This window comes from Xiphophorus couchianus, chromosome 12 (genome assembly GCF_001444195.1).
Source record: "Xiphophorus couchianus chromosome 12, X_couchianus-1.0, whole genome shotgun sequence".
In the NCBI taxonomy this organism is placed as follows: domain Eukaryota; kingdom Metazoa; phylum Chordata; class Actinopteri; order Cyprinodontiformes; family Poeciliidae; genus Xiphophorus; species Xiphophorus couchianus.
Window position 1 is genome coordinate 26,620,478 of NC_040239.1, and position 25,023 is coordinate 26,645,500.

The 25,023-nt window shown below is 40.0% G+C and overlaps 1 protein-coding gene across 2 annotated transcripts in view; it reads right to left on the minus strand.

Annotated features, from left to right (window-relative positions):
• Window positions 1-25,023, minus strand: part of galnt9 (polypeptide N-acetylgalactosaminyltransferase 9) — a 123,251-nt gene that overhangs the window by 95,965 nt on the left and 2,263 nt on the right. Inside the window, exons 1-2 of one of the 2 annotated variants that reach the window (XM_028034363.1) lie at window positions 21,287-22,491; window positions 4,625-4,805 (exon numbers count right to left, since the gene is read on the minus strand). In XM_028034363.1, coding sequence (XP_027890164.1) covers window positions 4,625-4,805; window positions 21,287-21,527 — 422 coding nt within the window. In that variant the 5' untranslated portion in view covers window positions 21,528-22,491. Of the gene's footprint in view, window positions 1-4,624; window positions 4,806-21,286; window positions 22,492-25,023 lie in introns of those variants that run through there. The other variant, XM_028034364.1, reaches the window with a different exon arrangement.

The following is a 25,023-nucleotide window of genomic DNA, read 5'->3' on the forward strand; positions in this document are numbered from 1 at the left end:
ATGGAAAACCTATCTGTCAACACGAGGACACAGAATCTTCCAGGACATCATTGGTGGGTGAGTGAAGTGAAACACAATAGAGCTGAAACGATTCCTCGAATGATTCGAGTACCTCGATTATTAAAATTCCTCGAGGGAAATTTATCTGCCTCAAAACTTAGTTAAATTATGTTTTATTATGTAGCGCACCGTGTTCCGGCCGGATCATTGTTTGTGGAGGGCAGCGCTCTTACTTCCACTTATGCGTTGTTGTGAAATGCTAGCAGCTTGGTGTTGAATTGTGCGGCGTTTTGGCGACAAATAAGGATTGTAGGACTTTGCGGTGGGATGGTTGAACTACGACAGCTTTTCTGGCGTTGAAATCGCGTCGTCGCGGTTTTGGAACGAACGGTAGGAATGGCGCAGAGAAAGAGAGAGATCCGATTCCTCAGATAAATTAAAAATATATATTCTATAGAGTACCTGATTACTAAAATATTCTTTTACAACAGCCCTAGAACACAATCAGAATACTGACCTAATCCCTGTAACATGAAAACAGTGCAAATTCATTACATATTCACAGTATTTAATTTTCATATAGTAATGAACTGAAGGTAGTCATTGATAAATGTCTCTTCTTGAACTGATCAGGGACAAAAAACTGAAGGAGCCTTCCACAGTTACAATCACAAAACAGAAAAAAAGCACAGCTCTGCCGGGGTCACTGACTAGAAATTAGCATCAAACTGAAGCAAACTATTTTCTTTAATCAGTTCTAAAAGAAACAAAAATGCAAGTAGGTAAGCATTTCAACTACATTCCAACAACCTATATGAATAAATAAATGAATGCCGAAAAAAGTCATTGAACATGTACTTGGTTTAAATTAGCAGAATTAAATGCTAACATCTCATAAGTATAATATACTGAACCTTGAAAATTTGTTCATGTAAACATCAAGCGCTTTCTTTTAAATATCTGGACTTCTCAGCTAGAACGTGTCTGTATGATAAATATGGTCTGGATCTGATATTATTATCTCCTATTTCTTCTGAAAAAGTTATGATAACAAGCTAGCCTGGGTAGCTAGAGATCTTTCTCCATAGTACTTATCTTAGCATATCATCCAGATAAGTCAAGGGAAAACAGTGCTAAAGCAGCAGTTCAAGATTGTGTTAGTTCCTATAATTCTGGTTTGATGCTTCTTCTCTTCTTAACAGTCTTGCTCTAATGACAAATCTAGAAGCATTTTTTTTAAACTTCTGTCTAAAGTATCCCAAGCTGGCAGAGATAAAAGCTTTCTTTGACCAACTCAGTGTTTTCTTTTGTTGATGTGCTCGTTGAGCCAAAAAATAGTTTTATTTCTGGGGCAATTAAAGAACAGATTAGTAAAACTAAGAGAGAGACAAAAAGTGTTATGTTGTTCTTTTACAGTGTGGGAGAACAAGCCTACTGATGCAACAAGTGCCGGAATCCACACAGAGCCCGTAATAAAGGCAGCTTTTCTAATCAGAAACCAGCACTCTTCATTTCTGCCTTTTCATAAAAAAATATTTTTTCATTAGAAACACTTTCAGATGACTTTATTAATTAGCAATCTTCTCTTATTCAACTCCCCCATTCCTTGTCCTGAAAAAGAGCAGAGAACAAAGGGCCACAGATGAAATGAATTGTTATCCCCCCGCTAAACCCACAGAAACCTCTCTTGGCCATCAGATTTCCTCTACACCACTGCCTGTTGCCATTGTTCTTTGACACGGTGTAATATAAATGCCACTGGCAGCGCTGATTATCAGCAAGCCCCTAGAGTCCCGACTGTAATAGAGCTACATTTCATTTTCTAAATGCTAAATTTCTTTTAAAAGAAAGAAAAAGGGCCATTAAAGGTCTGTTCTGGGGGGAAACCACCCTCCCTCTACCCCCCAGATAATTCCACATTTGTTTAATTACAAGTTTAAAAAGACAAACCAACCATCATCATCATCATCTTCTTCTCAGATTCTATTCATGTTGGGTTGAAGCGTATGCCTAAAGGAGATCTCCTTTCCGGCACTTACCACGGCCCAGGTCACACACTGCCTGAGCTCCAGTGGGAGACTTGCGGCAAAATTCACCAGAGTTAGACAACAAGTCAAACACGGAAGATGAGCAGGATTAAATTAGATGAATGGAGGGGGGGAAATTCTCAAAGGATTTTTTTCCAGATGGAGATTAATGACAGAAGCAATAGGCTGTTGAGAAGGATGTCAGTGACAGTAAAATGATTTGGCTCAAGTCAATGAATTTTTGATTGCGATCCGCCAGAAGTGTATCGAAGCAGTCGACTAATGCCTGGTTCACGTGGCAAGATTTTAACATTCTCAGCTGATTTTCCAGAGCCTGAGAGATCCCACACATGATGATAAAACCTCACAGATACAACAGGTTTGGTGGTGGTGGGGGGGAGGATGATGTCCAGCCACACAGCAAATGCAACACACCCCGCACGGACCTATTTCACTCAAACATTCAGATCTCAGACGGGAAATCTGGTAAAATCTCTGGAGATCAGATGTGAATTCAGAGTAAACAAACATGGCAATCTATGAAGAAGCCATGGCGATCGATGTGAATTCAGAGTAAACAAACATGGCCGTCTATGAAGAAGCCATGGCAATCGTTTGTAACAGAGAAAAAAACGAGACAAAAAGATGTCTCCCATGTCTACCGGACTTTCTGGTGCACTCTGGCAGATGTTTTGACGTCTGTGTATTTTGGATCTATTAGAAAGCCTTAAAAAATTTACTACATGCAGTATTAAGTCAACAACACTTATTCCAGTCCAGGCACCTTTATGCAGCATAACCTTGTAATTTGACATCCAGCAGTACTTTACCCTCGGTAAGTTCATACATTCATTCATGGAAACAGTGCAGTACACTTTTTTAGTCTTTAATATGACTAAAACTTTAATATGAGGCGGTGTTTGATGAATGTTGCATTTCGTAATTTGAGAGGCCAATAAAAGGGTAGGTTCTGCTCTATGAAAGAAGTCCGGGGAATAAAGAGCTTCTTTTCAGCTGAAATAGAAAGCATGTTTGGATACCATGTTGCAAAAGCACATCGATTTGCTCACCTACTCCTGAAATGAAGGGGGGATTTGGTAAATTTGTGTTCTGTTTGTATTTACCAAGTGATAAGGGGCAGCTTTTTTAATGTTGTCATTGTTCTAACCGTATATAGAATAGAATAGAATTACTTTATTCATCCCAGCAGGGAAATTATTTCGCAGTTACAGCAGCATAGAGACAAGACACAATAACATCCACCACTGAGTAGCAATTGTAGACAAAATAAATAAGAATAAAATATGACATGCTGTCAATATAAAAAGCAGCTAAGAGCAGTCCTTGCAAGGATTCAAAATGCAGAACAGAATGTATATGTAAATATATGTACAGCAAGTGTGCCACAGTGCATTGTGCAAAATTGGACTGATTAGTGCAGAACAATGATTTAGCTTTTATTGTACAGTGAGATGACATGTGGTAGGAAGGATTTCCTGTATCTGTCCCTACGACAGCGGAGCTGGAGCAGCCTATGTGAGAAGGTGCTCCGCTGTCTGTCCACTATGTGGTGGAGATATGAAGGTTATACGTTGGTGTCATGCAAACTCAATATGAAAATTGCACAGATGAGATGGTGAGAAGCAATTTTAAATTTCGTTGTTCTTGTGACAATGACAATAAAGATTTATCTTATCTTATCTTATCAATCCCACATTTCAAAGGAGTCTACTTTGTTTTTGCAAAGTAATACAGCTTTACTCAAAGTCAAACTAAGACCTAAAATAGAACAAAACCTAACCTGTATTCCTAAAGGGGCAGTATTATGTATTTTCCAGGCATTTTATAGCACAATCAAATAACTGTTAACTTCAATTGTTATAAAATTATCTATATGTCAATTGTGACTTAAAAAATTTTTTTTTTCATGTCTTAACACCTTGAAACTGGGTCTTCTGCTCCTTTTGAGAAGCAGCCTTCAGAACGTCACCAGTACATTGCTCCTTATTACTTTCCTTATTACTTTGTTATTACTTATAACAAAGTAATAACAGCATTTCACTGAGAAGTAGCTCCTATAATGAGCTGAGCAGATGCACTATTCCACCAGATGTTTGCTAATTGCTGCTGGCTAGTCTGAAGGAGCCGAGTAGGGGAGTTGCGGGGAAGGGGTGCTCTATGAGGCAGAAGCTTGGAAGCTGCAGCTATGAGGAGGAGCTTCAACACTGAAGGCGGGGCTAGGTCCACCCAGGCATTTTGCACAGTTGAATAGTTGCCAAGGGAGATTAAAGGTTTTCTCAAACATGCATGAAAGAATCAAAGCAACATTCCAGGCATGTTTTAAATGAGAGAGTAACATTATAACATGATGTAAAGTTCAGAAAAGTCTATTTTACATATTACTCCCTAATTTAATAAAACCCGTTTAGTCTTAAAAAAGTGCAGCATAAAACATGTTAACAAGAAACTAGAAAGGTAGGAGAAAGTAAACTTTTGTTTACCAGTCTAACCCCCCAGAGGACTTTTCAAGACAAGGACAGCACATGTGGTAATGTGTGGCAATAAAAAAAAGAGGAAGAAGCAAAAGGCTGCCATACTTCTTAGGTCTGTAGTCAGGGATGCTCCTGTCAAGGGAGATGCGGTCGCTGAGCTGAGCGTTGTAGCCATACTCCTCATACTTCCCCTCTGCATCGTGGCTGTCCTCTCCCAGAGTGGCAGCGGCCCCGCCCTGGCCGAGGCCTCCGGGTCCCTCCACCAGCCCCATTGGCTTCGCCAGACCTTTAGATGAACCAGAAGAACAATTATGAAGATACGGAAGGAAAACAATGAGAAATTAGCAAAAGGGGAGACAGGCGAAGTGAAAGGCCACGAGAACGAGCAGCTGACTGACATTTTGTATCAGTGAAAGGAGGCTATTGTATGGCAGCTCTGAGACCCATCAGGCCATTATTACACTGGCAGTAAAGGAAAAAAAATAACCCAGAGGATACTGCTGTCAGAATAACACAGTTGCTTTCAGAAAAGGAACAGAAGGATGTTTCAGAAATAAAGAGCAAAAAGGAGAAAAAAAGGTCTTTAGACAGTCTTTAAATTTCATTAGCAGTTCGATAAAACTGTCTCATTATTACCTTTTTGTATTTTTTGCTTAATATTTTCTTTGTTCATTTCTACTTTCTTCCACCTTTCCCCTGACCGCTCCACTTTTTCTGTTTCCAAGTAGGTTCTCCCTCTAACTTTGGTTTGAGTTTTCTCAGACCCTTTTCGGTGTGTTCCCATGGTAACTCAACTTTGTGCAGACTCTCTTTCTCAGAGTTTGTTTTTATTCCACTGTAGTCATGTTTTATCTGACCTGCATGGATGCCCTTTCCTTACCAATCAGACATTCAGACTTTGGTGTGTTTTGGTAAATTATTTCAAAATCCATGAATTATTGTTCACCCATTTTTGAAACACACACTATTTTCTCTTGGTCTATCACCTAAACCCCAAATGACATAAATTAAAGTTTATGATTGTGATTAAATGTTTAAAAAAAAAAGGTGAAAGGGAATACGGTAGATTCTTTGTTGGGAATTTTATTTAAACAAGATCAGCCAATGTGTTTTCTCAGGTAGCCTTTGAACATTACATTAAACCTTCATGTGGAGTGCGAGTGTGCAAATGTTTCTCTCTCTTTTCTTTTGGCATTAAAATTTTACAAAATGAGAAAGAATCCCAACAGAAATCAGCTACATGAAAGCTCTTCCCCCCACCGAGGCTATACCCACCCTCATCCCTTATTTCGGTTCAGACCCTAAACCCCGGACAGTTTGTTACCAAACCGCGCAGCTTCTTGTGTCGAAGCCAGGCCTCCGCCGTTGTTTAGCTATTTAAAATTCTGCGAAATGGCAGAATAATGTCAGATCATTGTTATGCGAGCCGAGTTTCCAGCACAGCCTCCGCCGAGAGAAGTCGAGTCGCGTCTGTTCTTCGTATCAACAGATGGACACACAGACAAAAAAAAAAGAAAAAAAAGTAAACAGCGCACAGCAATGAAGAGCTCATCTCTCAGCTCGGGGGCCCCTCGAGGAGCCACGCAGTAATCACCGCGTTTGGATGGCCCCAAATCCTCGGGTGCTGCTGGAGATTTGTAATTGGAGCTGAATGGTTGCAAACCGGCTTCTCCCGCGAGAGGGATTGAGCGTGCCCCGGCGCCGGCCAACGGGTGGCATTTTGACAAGTAAGGATGGGGTTCACGTCGCGGGCCAGCCATCTGGCACAGCGTCGCACAATAATTCAGATAGTCTGAGAAGTGAGCGCATGGGGCAGGGGGTGGTGGAGGGAGCTATAGAGGCTCCGTGTGAGTCTTGGAAGCCAAACAGTCCCCACCAGCTGTGTCGCCTACTCCAAGCCTCTCCTCCGCTGTCGGCTGTCTGATTGGAGGAAATTCCATAACAGCATAAGACCTGCCTGTCTGATCCACTTCAACATGGACTGGAGCATAGAAAGGGGCGGGGGGCTTTAAGATTCACAAACATTCTTATATTGTCAGAGTACACCTGACATGTAATCAGTGCTGCCAGATTCAGCAGGAGTGTTTTTTTTCTTTCTTTCTTTCTTACATTTATTCTTGCACGGTTCCATATTGACGCAGCTGCTGATAAAATGCTGCTTTTATGACGCTTGGTCGGTTTGTTGATGGAGGGAAATTGTACTGACTTGCTTTGATTTTTCTTTTATGTTTCCACCTTTTAATGTTGGTTGAAATCGTTTGCTTAAAAAAAATAAAATAAATCACTTGCAGAAATTCAGATAGGCTACCTCACTCATTTTGCGAAATTTCTCACCAACGCTGAATGGAAGCTCTTAATGCACATCTTGAGAGGCAGAATTTGGACGGAGTTCGCCTGCGGGGAAAGCACTGCACCAACTACAACAGCAACGCTTAGGATTAAGAGCTCCTCTCCTTCCATGACTACATGGGTTAAAAATGCATGCACCCAGAATGCTTTGAGGCACAAACATCAAGCAAGTCAGCTGCTACACTCCGAAAAAGGAAAACAGAACTGAGGGGCCCCCACAAACATTATTTTATTGTTAGAAGCACTATACATCAGAGAAAATAAGTACTCTACTTAGCATGCCAACATTTTCTCTTGTATTGACATGAAATTCACACCACACCAGCTGCAGTATGTAACCTGCATAAATAATATTTCTTTAAATATTTGTTGAAACTCACTATGTGTCGTATGTTGCATGACACAGATAATCTGAAAAAAAGAGAGAAATAAACAAAAATCAAGCTCCTCTACCTTCTTCTGTAAACTAGAAACAGCCAATCAGAGTCAAGAGGCGGGTCTTAGTGCTCTCAATCGTCCTCCATGTTCATCCAGTTAGCAGAGCCTGTTGTGAATGCTTGAACTGTTTAGCATAGCTGCTGATTACAGTGGATAAGCAGTTTTCCTGTAACAGTAATTAGTTTCTCTGCCATTAGCAGATTTAGCAGTGACTACATGTGCTGATTGACAGCACTGAGACCCTCCTCCTGGCTCTGATTGGTTGTTTTTGGTCTGGAGTGGTGCATTTCGTCAGATGACAATAGTAGCTCAGGAAGAAGGAGGTGGAGATCAGTCTTTTCACAAATTATCAGTCTCATAGCAAACTCTCACAACATGGTGACATTTGAACAAATATGTAAAAAATATTCTATTTTTTTATAAATGTTACATAACTTAGCTTTGATCTACTCATGCACAAAGACAACAAAACAAATGAGCCCATAAATAAAGTTGTGTGTTGTGTGAAATAAAAGTATTGAACACATTTTCTACTTTCTGCTCTAAATTTCAACTTGAACCTAGGTTTGTTCACAACTTTAAACAACTCATTAGCCACTGACTGTTTTTTTAATGAACTGAGGTGCAACATGGGGTGGATGAGTTGGTCATTCTGCTGCTTCTCCATGTTCTGCCTGTCTTTAGCCATCTGTAAGTTTCTAATAGTTTACCAGATAACACTAGCTTTAGTCGTCAGGCGTGTTCACTCCTTCACGGCTACAGAGCCAGGAGTCGTACTAACAGGCTTAAATCCCTCTCAGAAATCCGAGTGTCACTCTTCAGGATGTTTTGCCAGGTTTCTAGTACTCGTCTCTGGACCATGGCCAGCGTCCGGGCTTATGGGAAGCCTTCATCTTTTTCTGTTCACCTGCCGCATAGACGAAATAACTCTTTTTGACTAGAAAGCGTCGCAAAGGCTCCTTCCCAGAGTTTCTTGAAATGCTACAGCAAAAGCTCACCGCTTTAAATCTCAAACGTAATCATTCAGGTGAGGGAGGGGAGAGGATGAGTGCCTGTCTGGAAAGCTGCTGTGAAAGTCGGATGCTTTGACAAATAGGACTTGTGTAGATGGTGATGCAAATTAGTATCTTTTTTTTTTTTTTAGGTTTTGAATATGTCACAACATCTTACGTATGGACAAATGAGTCACACGCATTTGTTAATGTTTTTGGTTTTGTTAGCATAGCTGCTGATTACAGTCATTCTGAACAAACTTCCTTCAAAATCTTCTAAGCGGCTCTTTCATTTAATTGACTAGGTCATTCTAGGATTATGGTCTTTCTCTGAGTTTTCTTCTCTTGTGTAACAATACCACCTTTGTTTCATCTTCATACTGTCATCAAGAATGTCTCCGAAAATGTTTCCATTCATCCTCTCTTAGTTATCAAGTTCTGAAGAACAACTTCATTGTTGGTATGATTTTCTAAGATAACCTATAGTATTAGCTACAGATTAGCTGCAGCTAATACACCTACAGCTAGCAGAACTTGTTGTGAATGTGTACACAACAAGTTCTGCACAACTGTTTGTTGTGTACACATTCACAATAAACAGTTGCAGCTAATATAGCCGTAGCTTCAGCTAATTCAGTGTTTAGCTAATACAGCTACACAGCACCATGTTTTCTAATCAAACCATGGTGTGTGAAAATACTTGTGTGCTTTATGGTCAATGCGTATTTTTCTTCAGCAGTGGAGTCTTGTGCATCGAACACTCATAGGGGAGCACGTATTCACATTTTGAGTTTATGTTCTGTTTCAGGATTGTGGTCTTGTTGGCGATGGGATGTTCTGGTGATCACCAAACATTTAGAAACACATCTGTAGCTGACGCCGTCAGTGTTTTGCATCATTAGGCTTTATTACATATAAATTAATTTATTGACTGCTCTGTTTTGATTTCTTTCAACGTGTGAAACACGGATGTGTAAAACATAAAGAACACACTCTGACTCCAGATGGATGAAAATGCTAATAAAAATGTCAAGAATTCATATATTTTAAATAAGGCATTTCCTTTTTTTACATTCAGTGTTTCCAGTTTTATTAACACACCGCACAGCTCTGACTCTTTTATCATTTCACAACGAAGCAATTACAAGTCAACATCTGTTTGTTCCGCTGACACTCCGTTCCCATCTAAAGAATCAGCTGGGTGCAGATACTTTGTAAGCTGGGCACCAATTTAAATCTCATTGTGTCCATGTACGCATCTGTCTCCGCGTTCGTCTCACTCGCAATCCACCATATGACTGAATAAACCTCCACCGGCTTCGACTTGAAGAGGAAACTTCCAGAAAGCGTTTGATTTGCCTGCATGAAAAACAAGTCTCATTTTCAAAGATGACCCATTTTTTTAGTGAAATATTTAAGAGGAAGAGTGGTTTTTATGTATGTCCAAAGTGATGCAGCCGAGTGCTAAATATTGATGCTGAGGGGACGAGGGGGGGATCCTCGTGATCTTTTGAAGAGGAGGGGGGAAGGAAAAAAAAGTAACTTGTTGGTTTAAAAGGATTCAAAAACCAAAACAAACCTATGAAATATTAAGAGCCCACAGAAGGGCTTCAGGAAGTCTGGCTTTTCCACTTACAGCTGCAGGCACATCAAGGGAACAGCTAGCGTGATTTGAAAGCTGGAAGTAGACCTCTAAGTTTTCAACATACAAATCCCAAGACAAAGGTGTGACAAGGAATTTTCACGCATCTGAATCTCATTTATAATAAATTTGCCGTCATAGTTTTTTTTTTTTAAAGGGTAAATTAATTTTTTTGTCAAATGACAAAGAGGAAACAAAACTACAATTTAACATTTCATTTCAATCAGTATCCATTCTAACAGAATGTGTGTGTGATAGGTTCACTGGAATATTTTAGCAAAATGATCTGCATTGCTTGGTTTGGCATATGTATTTCTACCCTTTTTAAAATGTCTCAAACCTTTAACTGAAAGCAAGTTTGCAATCCACATCAAACTAACAACCCAGTCTGACTGATCATCATCTTTTAAAAGCATTTTACATCGACCCTGCAGCCTCAGCAAGCTGTTGTCAGACATTTGTGTAATAAAACTAGCAGCACCATCATCTGACTAGTGCTGGTGTTGGGTCAGACACAACTGCAGCAAGCGTTTTTATTCAAAATAATAATATGTTCCACACCTGAATACAGTTTCGCTTTCACTATTAACTTCCTTGCCTTTTATTGTTTGAGTTACTGTATGACTATTCTGAATATTACAGTCCCTTGCAACCCATTCATAACATGTGAACGTCTCCATATTCCACCGCATTACAACTACAAATGTATTCTGTTTGGATTTTATGAGACGGAGCAGCACAAAGGAGTTAAAAATTGGGAAGTAGAGTAAAAATCTAAAAGAAATCTGGTGTGTATGTTTTCAACATCTTTTGTCTTTGTATCACAGGTATTTTACTTGCTCTTAGTGAAGGTATCCATCAGGTCTGGACTTTGACTGGGCCGTTCTAGCTTTTGAATCCCTAAACTCTGGCTGTATGCTTAGGGCTGTTTTCATGTAGGAAGGTGAAGCTCTGTCTCAAATCTCACGCCTGATCTTTTCTTTTCTAACATTAACCTAAGTTTAGCCCCATCCATCTTCCCACCACCTGGGTTGCTGAAGAGAAGCATCCCCACAGCATGACATAGCCACCACTATGTTTCACTGTGGATGACGGATTACAATGTGGATGATGAGCAGTGCTGGTTTTACTCCCCAAAAAGCATGTTCTACATAGGTGAAAAGGTTCACTTTGGTTTCATCTAAAAAAAAAAAAAATCAATTCTTCTCCTCCATGTTTGCTGTAGATAGATTTTCAGCTGTGTCATATTTTTTCCATCCACAAAGCTTTGTGAACTGTTCAAAGCTTAAGATTCAACTTTATAACCTAGTCCTAGTTTAAACTTCTTTGAAACTCTCCTTGGCCCATCTGCTGTGGCCCTTTGTCTTCGTGATGCTGCTAGTTTTGAACTCTTTTACAAACGTCTGTAAAAGATTGAGGTTAAGATTACGTTTCAATTCAAGACCAAGTCTGTAAAGACAGTTGGTGGGATTGGATTTTGTTTAACAGCAAAAGAGAGGTGAAAGCAGAATGTACACAACACCTTTTTGTTTGCTAAACATTTTGAAGACCATGTATAACTCACAATTTGGTGCTTTACTTCTCTGATAGTCTATAACATAGAATACCAATAAAAATGTGTAGTTGCAATGTGAAAGAAAAAAATGTAATGAATGTCAATGACTCTCAAGGTCAATACATATTTATGTTGGAAAAAAGTACCTACAATTATAAAAAATTTGAAACAAAAAACCTGTCACAATAGTATTTTTAGGTTTAAAATCTGATCAGAACAATGAAAATAGAGCATTTTGTTTGTTTATTAAAGATACACCTGGTTCATTAATGCAAATGTATTAAAAACATACATTGTTTAGTATAATAATAATAATAATAATAATAATAATAATATAACAATTGTATTTAAACAAATTTTGAACATGTATTTACAGCGACAACACAGGTTGTTAAAATATGTTGTTGTTCAGTTAGAATGAGAAAATACAAAGATAAATTATTTATTTTACTCGATTACAGTGGTATTTGGATTCTTCATTGAAAGTCTACTGGCATCGATATGAGCACATGCCCCTCTGCTACTGAATCTTACCATCAGCTGTATGCAATCGTAGCACGTCCCCAAGCCAGCAGCATGCATAACAGAAAGACTCGCTCCATCAATAACAAGCCTTATTCTCTGAGGCCACCTGCTGATTGTCAGGTGAGTCGCTGAATTCATTAACTTTATTCTCCCGCACCCCTCCAAGTCTGAGCAAAACTGATTTTAATCTGTTTTTGAAGCTATGTTATCAACCGGCTGCTCATCTGCATATCTTTATTGGAATACATTTCATGTCATCGGGAATCACGGCGCAGTCGCACGCTACACAATACATAGGCACACGGAGATGCGCGTCACCCAGATCTACTCTAAGCCTAACGGGTTTGTCAGCGTGGAAGACAGTGAATGTGACATTTACCCCCCTCTCTCATCCTGCTTTTTTTTTTTTTGCTCCAGCGGGTTTGGCATATATAAACAGCCTTGGTTTCTTTGTCATAATTGTGCGTCATAGATAAGACGTATATCTGGTGCTGCCGCTGAGCCTCTGTGGCCTCCATCCCCGTCAGCGCCTACGCGCCGGGAGACAAATGGCAGTGACATGCGTGGCTGATGACAGAAGCCTCAGTGTGACCGTGAGCTGTGGGACAACAGCCTATATCAAAAATAAAAAGAAAGACGACGCACCCGCCGTTGGTCAGACGGCGAACCCAAGAGCAATGTCCGGATTGACAGAGCTTTATTTCATTGCGTTTCTATGTGAGTGAGTGACTGGAGAAAATGGTGGACAGTGGAAAGGAAAGTCAGGGATTTGTATTCTCCTGCTGAAACAAGACAGCCATAGATACATTTTTTATTAAACTGAACGAATCGATACTGACCACCTGCATGCTGGGAGAGCTGGCGATAAACAGCAAGGTTTATACAATATGAGCTCATATTATGTAGATCCCCTCTGAACTAGACTAAGACTACCCTGAAGCAATCAGCCACTGCAGCATCCAGCCATCCTCCCATTATGCTACTTCCATCTGCAAATCCATTTCCCTAGACAGAGAGACAGAATAAAAAAAAAACAACAACTCTACTTTGTTTAATCAACCAGCCAATTCATAATTTGGAGGACAGTTTATGTCCCTACTAGCCTGGCCATCGCCTTCCTGTGCAACTTCGCAATAAATTTTTTTTTTTTGCTTACAGCAGAGTCTAGGGTTTCTCCCCTTCACTTGTTTTCTTTCCGGTACATTTCCTACCGGGCCAATCAGCAAACAGAAGGTGAAGTCATGAACAATGACATTGACTTTCTGGGATCGGTTGTGAGCCATACGCCATCGATAAAAAAGCTTTTCTACACCGATGCTCCTCCATGCAGCATCCCTGACCCAAATATGCTACTGCCACCACGATAAAGAAGAGCTTCACACTGATCGAGCACCACGCAAAGGGCACAGATTGCCCGCAGGGGACACCAAAAAGAAGGCCAAATATTGTGCTGAACATGTTAAGCAGATATAACACAAAAGTGGCATATTATTCCCTTTGAAAAGACAGGAACAACAGGAGACGGACAAGTGAAAAAAAGACACAGCAAGATGATGGTCATGTGTCACTTGTACTCTCTCTCTCTCTCCCCCTACCGTCCGTATTTCCTCCTACTCTGCGCTGTTTGTGCACAATTTGAGAGTGGCAGTGAGCGACAGTCTGTCGTGGTCGAGAGAGACGGAAGTAGAAAGAACCTCTGGAATTATTTTACTGATGTAGACGAAAAAATAGAAGTTATTCACTACTAAAGCAACACTGAACTTCCTTGAGCAAACTAAGAAAACATGAGAAATGGGAAATACAAAAGCAACAAAATCATGAGAAAATAATCCTACATTTAGCCTGTTATGTTTGTCCTACACAAAAGTGACTTATGTTGAACAGCAGTGTTAAAGTGGGTTTATATAAAATGACATGTAACTTAATGTGAAGATGTTCTGAAGACTTTCAGGATTTCTGGATTTTGGGGGTTTTTCAAAGCATTTATGCTTAAGGCACCTAAATGGCTAAAACCGGCCCTGTTAAAGACCCAGTATCTCACAAAAGACAGTATATACTAGATTACTAGTAAAAACTGAAGACTGCAGCAATTCCTGCTCTTATTGAGTTTTATTGTTGTGGTGCTGGATTAGTCTGACCTTACTGTAGTAATACAAAAAAAAACATTTTTAATTTTCCAAAAATAGTAGAGAACAATTGTTGGAGAACTGCATAATACGGACCATCTATCGAATTCTTACCAAACTGCAAAAACAAATTGCTTATGAACCCATCTCCTCTTCCCTCTTCACTATTTCTGTCAACATTCACAATTTCTTTTCTTGTTTGAGTAGATAAAACTGAACGCCGGGTTCCTACATACCGACTGCGATAATAAACATCATACCAATAACTGCTGGAGAGAAATATCTTCGAGAGAAAATGGAAAAGGAAAAAGCACATTCGGTCTACCATCGTCAGGCTTAATCCACTCGAGCTGAAAGGGAACGCAGCGAAATGGACATCGCCGTCTCGAGAATAATTGCTTTCGGCGTCATTCCACACATGTGCGTACGGGTTCGTTTAGGACCTTTGCACTCACTAGACCCCCGGAAGGTGAGCGAAAGAGAAGCGGCATTTACAGATCCTAATGCAACGCCTGGGGTCAAACACTGCTTCATATTAAGCTTGCTAACAAGCCTAAAACCCCCCTTCGTCTGATTATTCCGAGGCTGATGGCATCAACAGCAGAGCAGCGTTGCTGATAACCCTCTTATCGCTCATTTTTGTGCAGAACGGGCGGCTGAAAAGGCTTCGCTGTTTACTCGTTGGGAGACTGGTGACCGTCTACCAGGCAAACCGTAAAAGAGGAATTCTCCGACTTGTTTATTGTCCTCCAAATCTAATTGGTCCCTGCTGCTGCTCCGATGGCATGTCATTGGTAGGCCATAAACAACGAAGGAAATGGGCAATTACCTCGTATTGCTGGTGGACATGGTAATAGTTATTTGCACAATGAGTCTCCCTCTTAGTGTAGTTATTCCCTACAGCAGGAGAATACAATTTGTGGTCTCTGCACAAGTTAGGCGGGGGGGAAAAAAAGAAGAAAAAAAAAGGAGGCTGTTGACCTGCACTATGAGGACGTGATTAAGTATGCCATTAAAGAGTTCAAAACAAATCATGGAGAAAGGCGACAGCTAGCAAATGTTTCCACACACCCTTGGCTCTGTTCGAGATAAATTGCGACTGAATTGCAGTTCTCCTTTCGAGACCTACATTTCACAGAGAGACTGTTTGCAGACGGTAAATCAGAATTTGTCGGAGTCACGCTGAACGTCTTAATTTGTTTGAAGAATAAAGTTCAGCAGTTTGTTATGTTAAAAATCGGTTTGAAATTGAGCCTAACAGCCTGAAACGGAGTGAAATCATTCAGAGTAGATCTAATTCATCAAATGTATATCAAATATCTGGAAGGCTATATTGGAGCCACTTCAGCATCAGAAATGCTTTCAATCTGCTGCGTTCGAACGCAAATATTCGAGCGACAACGGCAATTGTGGAAGCTGTTGTCCTTTTTTCGTGTTTGTTTCTCCTCCTTTGTAATCTTCATTTTTGAGGCACAAACAAATTAACTGTGTCACATGTGGGACCTGGAACCTGAAAATAATTAAAGCTGACTTTTTGGACCGGTCAAGAATGGACAAAAATGAAAGTTTTACATTCATTTCTATAATACCATAAGAAGAAACAGAAACGGATTAAAAAATTTTTTTTTTAAAGTTGTGTTTATTTCTTTCCTCTAAGCCACGTGTGTCAAACTCAAACTCAGGGTCCGTGGGTCAAATCTGGCCCGCCATGGCTTTTTATGTGGTCCTCTAAATTCTAGACTAGTAAATTCTAGTCTGCTTGAATATTATGTTATCAATCAAATCAATGCAGTTTTCATCTGTTTACTGTCAAATTATATCAGTCAGATTTTTCTCAAAAATTCTCAAAAACTTTCTTGACTGCACTACACAGCTGCCTCTGCCTTAATCGATGTCAAATTATAGTCCATGATCTATACAGCAAGTAATAAAAAGTCGCATTTACCGTCATAAATAAATATCGCAAATATCTTAAATATTTTTTGAATTAGTACCACAACTACTTTGAATTTTTTTTTAAATCACAAAAAGAATCACAAAATCCTCGAGGGACTGAAAAGATGTTAAGTAATATTATTTAATTTTAAGAATTCATTGACATTTTAACAATTTGAGATCAGGTTTTATCAGGATATTCTGGCACATCAGTCCCTTTAAGAGCATTCATGATTTTGATTTGGCCCAAAGCCAAAATGAGTTTGACACCCCTGTTCTAAGCCCACTGGGTGTTTTACCTCACTGTTCACTTGCATCATCTTCACATACAGTACAGACCAAACGTTTGGACACACAGTTGTGTCCAAACGTTTGGTCTGTACTGTACATCTGAGTGAATGAGAGGATTCAACGTTCGGTTTGAGAGCCTAACGCTGCTGGCTGTATGCCAGAAGCTAAGCATAGCTCAAAAAGACAGACTGACCCTCAAAAATGTGCTGAAGCTCCAGCATTATAACAGGATCAAGGCCAGAAAAGCCTGCATTTGCACTTTGTAAATGTGAATCAAACAGACTAAGAATAAAAACGGACCAATGTGAAACTATCTAAGCTGATGAGATACTGCAACTTCAACAACCTTTCTCCTCTGTCATACATTAGGTTTTACCATGTTCCAAGAATCTATTTTTATTTGGATGTAACATTTTTGGCAGCTATTGTTGAATGACATACAGGTGTGGTAAACTAAAATCATGCCCAATTTTAAATCTATATTTTTATATAATTTATATAATTTCTTCCCTATCAAAAGGTTTTTGGAATATGATGAATGTTTTTTATCAAAATACGTTTTGGACAATATGCTATGTCTTGCATTATAGCATTGAATTGAAAATATTTTCTAACCTGGTGAATATGCACAAGTTTAAAGACAGAGATGTTACAAGATCTCACCATATTAAAGCAAAATAAAATCTAGTCCCACAAATTGCTGCATTTTAAAAATGCCATAAATTTGTTACAGATGCTGCCAACAATGTAAAAGGTCAGAACCGGCTTCTGTGCTGAAGTAAAGGCCTATTTCACTTTTCTGTAAATTTCTCTACTCTGCACTGAACTGATTTAGCTTAGAACAAAGTTTCTGATGTATAAAACCTTTATTCTGCTCATGAAAACAGAATCGAAAACATTTCAAAACTTCTGACACTTGCACCTCCTCAAAATTAAGCACTAAAAGACAAAACAGCACAGTCTAACCTAAACTGTAACATTTCACACTTATTAAAAATTCTTTCCAACTTTGAGATACGCGAAACCTTCACCCTGTGAAAACAAAACAACGGGTCTTGTTGTTTAGTTTTGGTTTAATTGTGTCGTTTCTCCAGCAGCCATTGTAAGAGCTTTTTAAGTACCCTAAAAAGCCAAGGAAATAAATTTCAATGCTAGCTTTAATATCTGTTTTAGTAAAGGAAACATGGGAGCAGTCTTTCATAAATGGAAATGTCTAACAGTTCTTACTGCTGCAACATTTAAAGTGGAATAAAATGATTTTCATCGCCATAAGTGGAGTTCATGAAAATAAAAATGGGGACAAGAGGCTCAATGTAAACAGCTTGAAACAAGATGTCTCTCTTATAGTTTTGTTTAATTCTGGTTTTCTGTTGTTGTCCAATCAGTTGATTACATGTTACCTCTAATTATAGAATTAATATATGTATTATGTATAGTTGCCACACAGTAATAGCTTAAAGTACCAAATATATTTTCTGAAACTGTTTCAATGCCATCTCTAGATTTCAAATTGTTATTAGACACAGTATTAGAAGAGATGAAACAATCCAAGGGAATATTTGATCATATTCCTGCATTGCATGCACTCAGACTTCGTGTTATTTACTGATTATATTATTCAGACTAACTGACCAGCAAGTAATAAGTCAGAGAATATTTTTGTCTTTATATAGGTGCTTAAAGTTTTACAAACTAAACACGCCTGCTACAGCTTAACAGAGTTAGCGAGTGTCTGAAATGACACATTTTAGCTGGAATATACTTTTGAAACGTCTGCAATTTGCCGTCTCACTTCTTCTTTTAATCAGTGAATCAGTCTTCCATCAGCAACGCTGCTGGATCCGAGCGTGATGTAATGTAATAAAGCGGCGCTGTACGAGTCGAAATTAAGAATATTTTACTTGTTCTGTGGAGAGTGAGAGAAAAAAAATACTTTATTCAATCAGAGATAGTTTCTTTCATCTCAACAGCGGGATGCACAGAAGACAGAATGAAAAACTATTCGTGCCACCCTCCCCGACAGGCATGTACGTTTTCTCAATATAACAGAAAAGAGTACATTTGAAGATAATGTATTGTTCTACACTGTTTTTACACTTTGATTAGTTACGGCTAAACCATTAATTGGTTTACTAAGAAAATTAAAACTGGGTCAGCACATGAGATATATCCTAAGTGTTAAAGTTACTTAAATACTATCATAAAGGATTTCCCTATAGAATCACAAAAAGATGGCCCCCACAAATACAGCAGACGCAATAAACTACACTTTACCTGCCAGTAGTGGTCTTGATATTCAGGCTGGATTGTTTACACAGTGTTAAAGTGTTAAAACCTCTTATGTCTGTTAAGATTTTATTACAACAAACTTGTGTGTTTTTTTGCCTTTCATTGATAAACAAACATAAAGTTGCTCCCAATGGTAAAATAGAAGGAACAAGAAAGTACATGGTTTCAGAACAGACAGAGGTTTACCTTCTAGTAGGACCATGATGCCAAAGGTATATCCAGAGATACAATGAAATATTTTCAATCAATGTATCTAATTATAATATTTATTGTAATATCAGTCTATGCGTTACTGTAATCACAAAGGACGGCTTTCATGCAATATTTTGCTAAACAATACAAAATAAAATTCTATAAATATATGGTGGGAGGAGTGTAACCAGCCTTAGTGCCCAAATATGGTGGTTGTCCTTAGTGGTTGAGATGCTAAAGCTCAGAGAGGATGGGAAAATTGAGCAATTTTAAAGAAAACAAGTCAAAAAATATGTTTAGAATCATAATTAGAAGTATTGCAATTACACATTTACCTAACATTTTGCAAGCCTAATTAGGATAAAGGTTTATTTATAAGTTAGAATGCCCTAGTCAAAGTCTGGGCCAGAATCTAAATAGCGAGGTTTGACAACTGATGTCCACGGACGCTCTGAATACAGTCTGACTCCGCTTGTGCTTTTCTCCCAAGAAAACTAGGCAACAAAAATTACTGCTCCTTTTGATAAGTAAAGACTAGTAGCTAAAGGCAGCGAAAAACACAAACGCAAAGCAGATTTAAATTTTTTTAAAACTGTAAAACATTTTTAATCATTTTAGCTCTACTTCAGTTTTTGGAGCTTTTTTTACGTCTCCCTACCATAGTAAATATTACCATGGCAACATATGGAAAAGATCAAGGGATATGTCCAAACCAGTCTTCTGACTGGAAGATTATAGATGTAAAGGGGTTATTGTCAAATAAAATATGATTTTATAGAAAGCAGCACTGCTGAAGTGACCAAACCAAAGACTGACACCACCAAGGCAAATCGCTTGGTGAAAATTATTTGGAGGTGATGCTGCTGGCATGTTGACGTCTGTTATTTAAATATCTAATGTGCACACAATTGCTGACACAAACACTTACAGTCACTGTGAACTTTACAACAAGTCATTTACTGGGAAGGCTGTTAAAAGGATATAGTCCAGTAAAGTCTGAACGGACAGCACACGGAGACGGCATCACACTCTAGTGGAGAGCCTTGCTTCATTAGCCTCTTAATAGGAAACTAGCCAAAACTCACCAAACCGGTTAATGCAGTTTCATGTGGGAAACCAATTATTTTTCAGTGTTTCACAAAAATAAAATTGAGGCCGCAAGATTACAAAATAAAACACAGATCCATGAGTTGTGGTCCACATAGAGGCAAATTCATGAGACTGCAAGCTTGTGTTGACAAGATAGGCTATACAGTGGTGTAAATAATATGAAGGCTGTTTTTCTTTTGTATTTGGATATACAAAAGTTTAACATCAATCATAGCAATAGTGAGAAATTCAAGCAGCACAAATAAATTAAAGTGTAAAATGCAACATCCCTACCCACTTAAAGTATCTCAAATTAGACACATTGGGACAACATTCCTCAGCGTTTTGAAGGACTTTTCCTGGTTATAAAAGGTCGGTGTTTCTAGCAGTGAACACCATGGTCAGTACAAAACATAAGAAAAAGAGAATTGTCTGGAGCATTCAGAAGCAAAATTTCAGCAGCTTATGATTCAGATAAGCTGCTGCACCTCAGGGAGACCTAAAATAGGTCTCAAAAGAATTTCAAATCAGTCATTCTGATTCTTTACTGAAAGTCGTTTTGCAAGAGGAGGACATCCAGAGCAGCTGCCGACATGCCCAAATCCGGCTGTCCGAGCAAGCTTCGCTGCTGTTCCATTTTATAACACGCATTTACATTCAGAAAGAGAGCGCATACGTTTAACTTCAATGGGAGAGAACAGCTGCACCATAAGGAAAACATGAAGGCTAGACTACATTCCCCACACACACGAAAAAAGGCAGACAAAAACCGGGACTCATGTAAAACTATTATTAAGACAAGATGGGTTGATCTTTTAATATTTCAAACACTAGAAACGGCATTCTAGGAACATGATCTCAAACCAGCTGTGAAGCACAGAGCTAGAACTGCCATAGTTTGGGAATGTGTTGCTGCAGCACAGATTCCACCATGAACTAACATGGAATTTAAAAAGGAGCTTGAGAAAAATGTGAGATCATCAGTTTAAAAACAAACAAAAAAAAAAAAATCAGCTGAGAAAATTTGGATCAGACAGATGTCGGGTATTGCTATCTGACTGCATGAAGCGCGTCACTGAAATTATTTCAGCCCAAGACTTTCTATGTAGGATCCTCAGATAGAAAGTAGTTTTTGTAAGAATTTCTTTTCTGCCTAAATGCAATTAAATCACTTTCTCTAAAAAAAAAAAAAAAAAATTAGATTAAGCATCAATATGTGAACGTTTCTTAATAAAAAGAAGAAATGTGATATCCCAGTTTTTAGACTGTCCCTTTTATTCATGTTTAGTCATTTCACCCATCTCCAGTTAAAACATTTCCCGGCTTTTTAAAGCCACGTCCTACCGTTTAGCTGGTTGTACACCACATCCTCCAGCCTCTCCAGTCGCTGAAGAATTGACTGCCTGTCCACCAAGTTGGAAACTTTGCCATTCCTGGCTCTCAGCCTCTGGTCGGAGAGGCGCCCCAGCTGGATGAGCTCCTCGGATCGGTCCTGGATCCTGCAGTACACCGAGAACAGGATGATCCCCACGAACACCAGGATGTTGACGGTCAGCAAAGTTTTGATTTTGCGTGCCACAGCCATGAAAAAAAAAAACAAACAACTGAAGTGGGGAGGGCGGGAACACTGGTCTGGCCGACCCAGTCAAGCCCGGCGGTTGTCCCGGCGTGGCGGAGGCTTCGGTGCCGGCTGGTTCATTCAGCACCGCGGACAGCTCAGGAGGCTGCGCTCGGAGTCATGGAAGTTCAAGACCGAGGGCAAAAAAAATATAAAAAATATAAAAAGGAAAAAGAAAGAAATGGTTGCTCAAGCCGGAGTACGACGCTTATTGTTGTTATTATTATGTTTATGGGCTTCAATGGGGACAGCTTTACGTGCTCAGCTCCCCCAAACACTACGCCATACAAGCGAATGCTGACGCCAGGGGAGGCATATCCCCTCCAAACAGCGGACGACAGTTGCAAAACATCTCTTCCCCCGCAACGTGGGAAGTCGCCAGCTCCGTTTAACCCCGACGTGTCTCCTTCATCGTGCAGGTAACTCTCCCTCTCCCTTCCTCTCTGCTTATGGCCGCTTGTCCCGAAGCATTTCCTCGCAGTCACCGTCTTTCCTTTTCGGCGGTCGCTCGATTTCTCCACACCCCCCTCCCCACCTCTCCCGCTCTCAAGATACGAACCCAAGGTGCGTCCAGTAAATACGAGCTCGCTTTTTTTTTTTTTTTTTTTTTTTAAGATAAATAAATAAATTAGAGAAGAGAAGAAGGCGGTGTTTCTCTATCTCTCCCTTGCTTTGCTGCTTCTCTCCTCCCGTCAGTTCATCGCAGCGCCGAGCCTCGCCGAGCTGCCGCCGCAGCCTGGAGACGGGTTGAGGGCAGATTTGCGCTTAACCGCACAAGCCGTCGCTCAGCGTCGGTGGGAGAAACGCAGCCGAGCGATGTGGCATGCTGTCCCTCCTCTTCTCTCTCCCAGCCTCTCTGACAAGGAGGACGAGCCGCCGCTGCGTCCTGACGTTTAGAGCCACTATCATGAATATTCAGGAACCGTGTTGGGCTGACTGGAGGAGAAGCGCGCGCGCACACACACACGCGCACACACGAAGGGGAGAGAGAGAGAGAGAGAGAGAGAGAGAGAGAAACAGGAAACAAACGCTTCCACTCGGCAGCGGTTCCCACTTAGTGAACTGTGAAAACGTGCGTGAAGATGCGAGCTGATAGGTGACGTGAGGTGAGAACGCTTTCCACACACCGCGACTTAAATCTGACCATTATGCAACCGCCCTTGCACGCGTTCGTAGAGCGGCTCTCATCTAAATGTCGCATATTTAAAACTGACACGGTGTCATCTCCTTCTGTGAAAGGGCAGAACTTTCACATCAACTTTTTTTTTTTTTTTCCCCCACCCCTCTCCAATTTTGTCCCATTCCATCCCCAAAACGTCAAGTGCTAAATTATACATTTTAGAGAAAAGGTCTGAAAAGTGAGGTACGCGTTGATATTCAACCCCTTGAGGCAACACAAAAGAGCTGCAAGTCCTTTTGGGTGCTATCAGTTTTTGCACATGTGGACTGGCATTAAGTCAACTGAAAATCAGTTTGCAAGCCTCGCCTGACGGGCCAACTCTCCGGGGTTATAAATTATTATTAGTGTAAAACAAAAAGTTATATATATATATATATATATAACTTTTTTACACTTTTCGATGTTTTCTGTGAACTAACATACCTTAGATGCTGCTGTTACACTTGTGTGTTGATATTTCTACTCTTTTTATTCTATTCTTAATCTATTTATGAGTAAAAAAAAAAAAAAAGGGGCTGGATGCTTATGCATGCAACACTTAAGATTTCCAAAACCAAAATTTTCCATAAAGTTTGTGGTTGCTACACGACAATTTAAGAAAAGAAAAAAACAAAACAAAAAACCGTTTGACCAGAATGCTTTTTTTAAGGCTTTTGATTTATTCAACAGTGCTGGCAGATTCCTGCAGACAGCAAAACCTAACCCGGATTATTAAAACCCATCCGTTCCATAGAGGCTTGCTGTGGCTTTTAAGGACTTTCCTCTGTAACCTGCCTCCTGTAACAACCAGCTAATTACGGCGGTAACAGATCCTGCACAAAGATGCTGGCTGTGTACTTTGATGTCTTGGCACTAGCAAAGGCCTGGAGCGGTGTCCTCCGTAGCTCGTTCTGAGCTTTGCGATCAGATGGTAAGGAGAAGTTTAAATCGTGGTTTGTGTGAATGGCGGCCTGTGCTATCCTTGATGATCTTCGAGATGAGACAAATCAAAAGGTTTTGCTCAGCATCGTCACAGGGATATGCGGCCAGAGGTGCTAATGCTGGTTTTAAAAAGCCTCTGACATCCGATATGAATTTTGGGGAACAAAAAAAAAACCCTGTGATTGTCCTTTTCACCTTTGTGTGATGGCTCCGTCGCTTTCTTCCTGTCACAGATCATTACCATTACGTCCGGGCCAGAAATAGTGATTTCCAGCTTTGTCTCACTAGCTTATTCAAAATCATCTGCTTTGTATATGTTGAGTCTATCATTAGAATTTCTGCAGCAACTTTTTTTTTCTTGTAACAAAAAGGTGCTGAATTTTATTCAGGGTTTGCAGAAACAGACTGTGGGGAAATCACAGATACAGCTTCCTCTGCAGCCTCAGATCTGGCCTCAGCACAGCTGCTTATACAGCAGCTACAGACACACACACACACACAACATGGACACACACACCTCCCCTCCCCACCCAATGCTGCTTTGTAAGACTCTCTGAGGATTTGTGCTCTGTTTTCAGCATTCAGCACCCCGCGTGCCTCTGCAACTGCCGACGCTGGCACCGAAAAGCGTTTTAATCATATTAACCTGGGTCAGTGGCTTGCCGCACTTTTAGCCATCCCACTCTGCGGTGTTGCCCACTTGAACATATTCAGTGGGAGGACACAGACCAGACAGAAATATGTGGATGTGGCCCTGTGGCGAGCGCCAGAAACGATCCGCCCGGTCATCTGTCTGTGTTCACAGAACATGCTTGGAGTTATTTGCTCATTCTGAATGCAGACAGTCACAATTACAGCGGATGGGAAAAGTTTAAAAACAAAAAAAAAACATTTTTTTTGTAAAACTGTCATGACGGTAAAGTATGAGACAGGGAAAAAAGTGCTAACTAGAGAAATACACAGCTTGGTTAGAGTCACCCAATTGGAGCCAGGAGGAGGGCCTTAACACTGTCAATCATGCTCATGTACAAGCTCACAGCCTCCCCCTTGCTCTCTGCTATGCTACAGCTTCTCCCTGTCAACAGAGCCTGCCTTGAATGCTCAGTAATGCTGGCATGGCCACTGATGACAGCGGATAAAACTTTTCTTAGAAAGGTAAGTTGTTCCATTAAGTTGCGTGTACACGATTTTGATGCACAGCACTAAGACCCTCCTCCCATCTCTGACTGGTTGTAGTGGATTTCTTCAGATGTCAATAGTAGCACCAGGAGGAGCTTGATTTTTTTTTTTTTCACAAATGGTGACAGTTTTAGCAAAAATGTAAAAAAATATATTTTTTTAACAAACATTACATAACCCAGC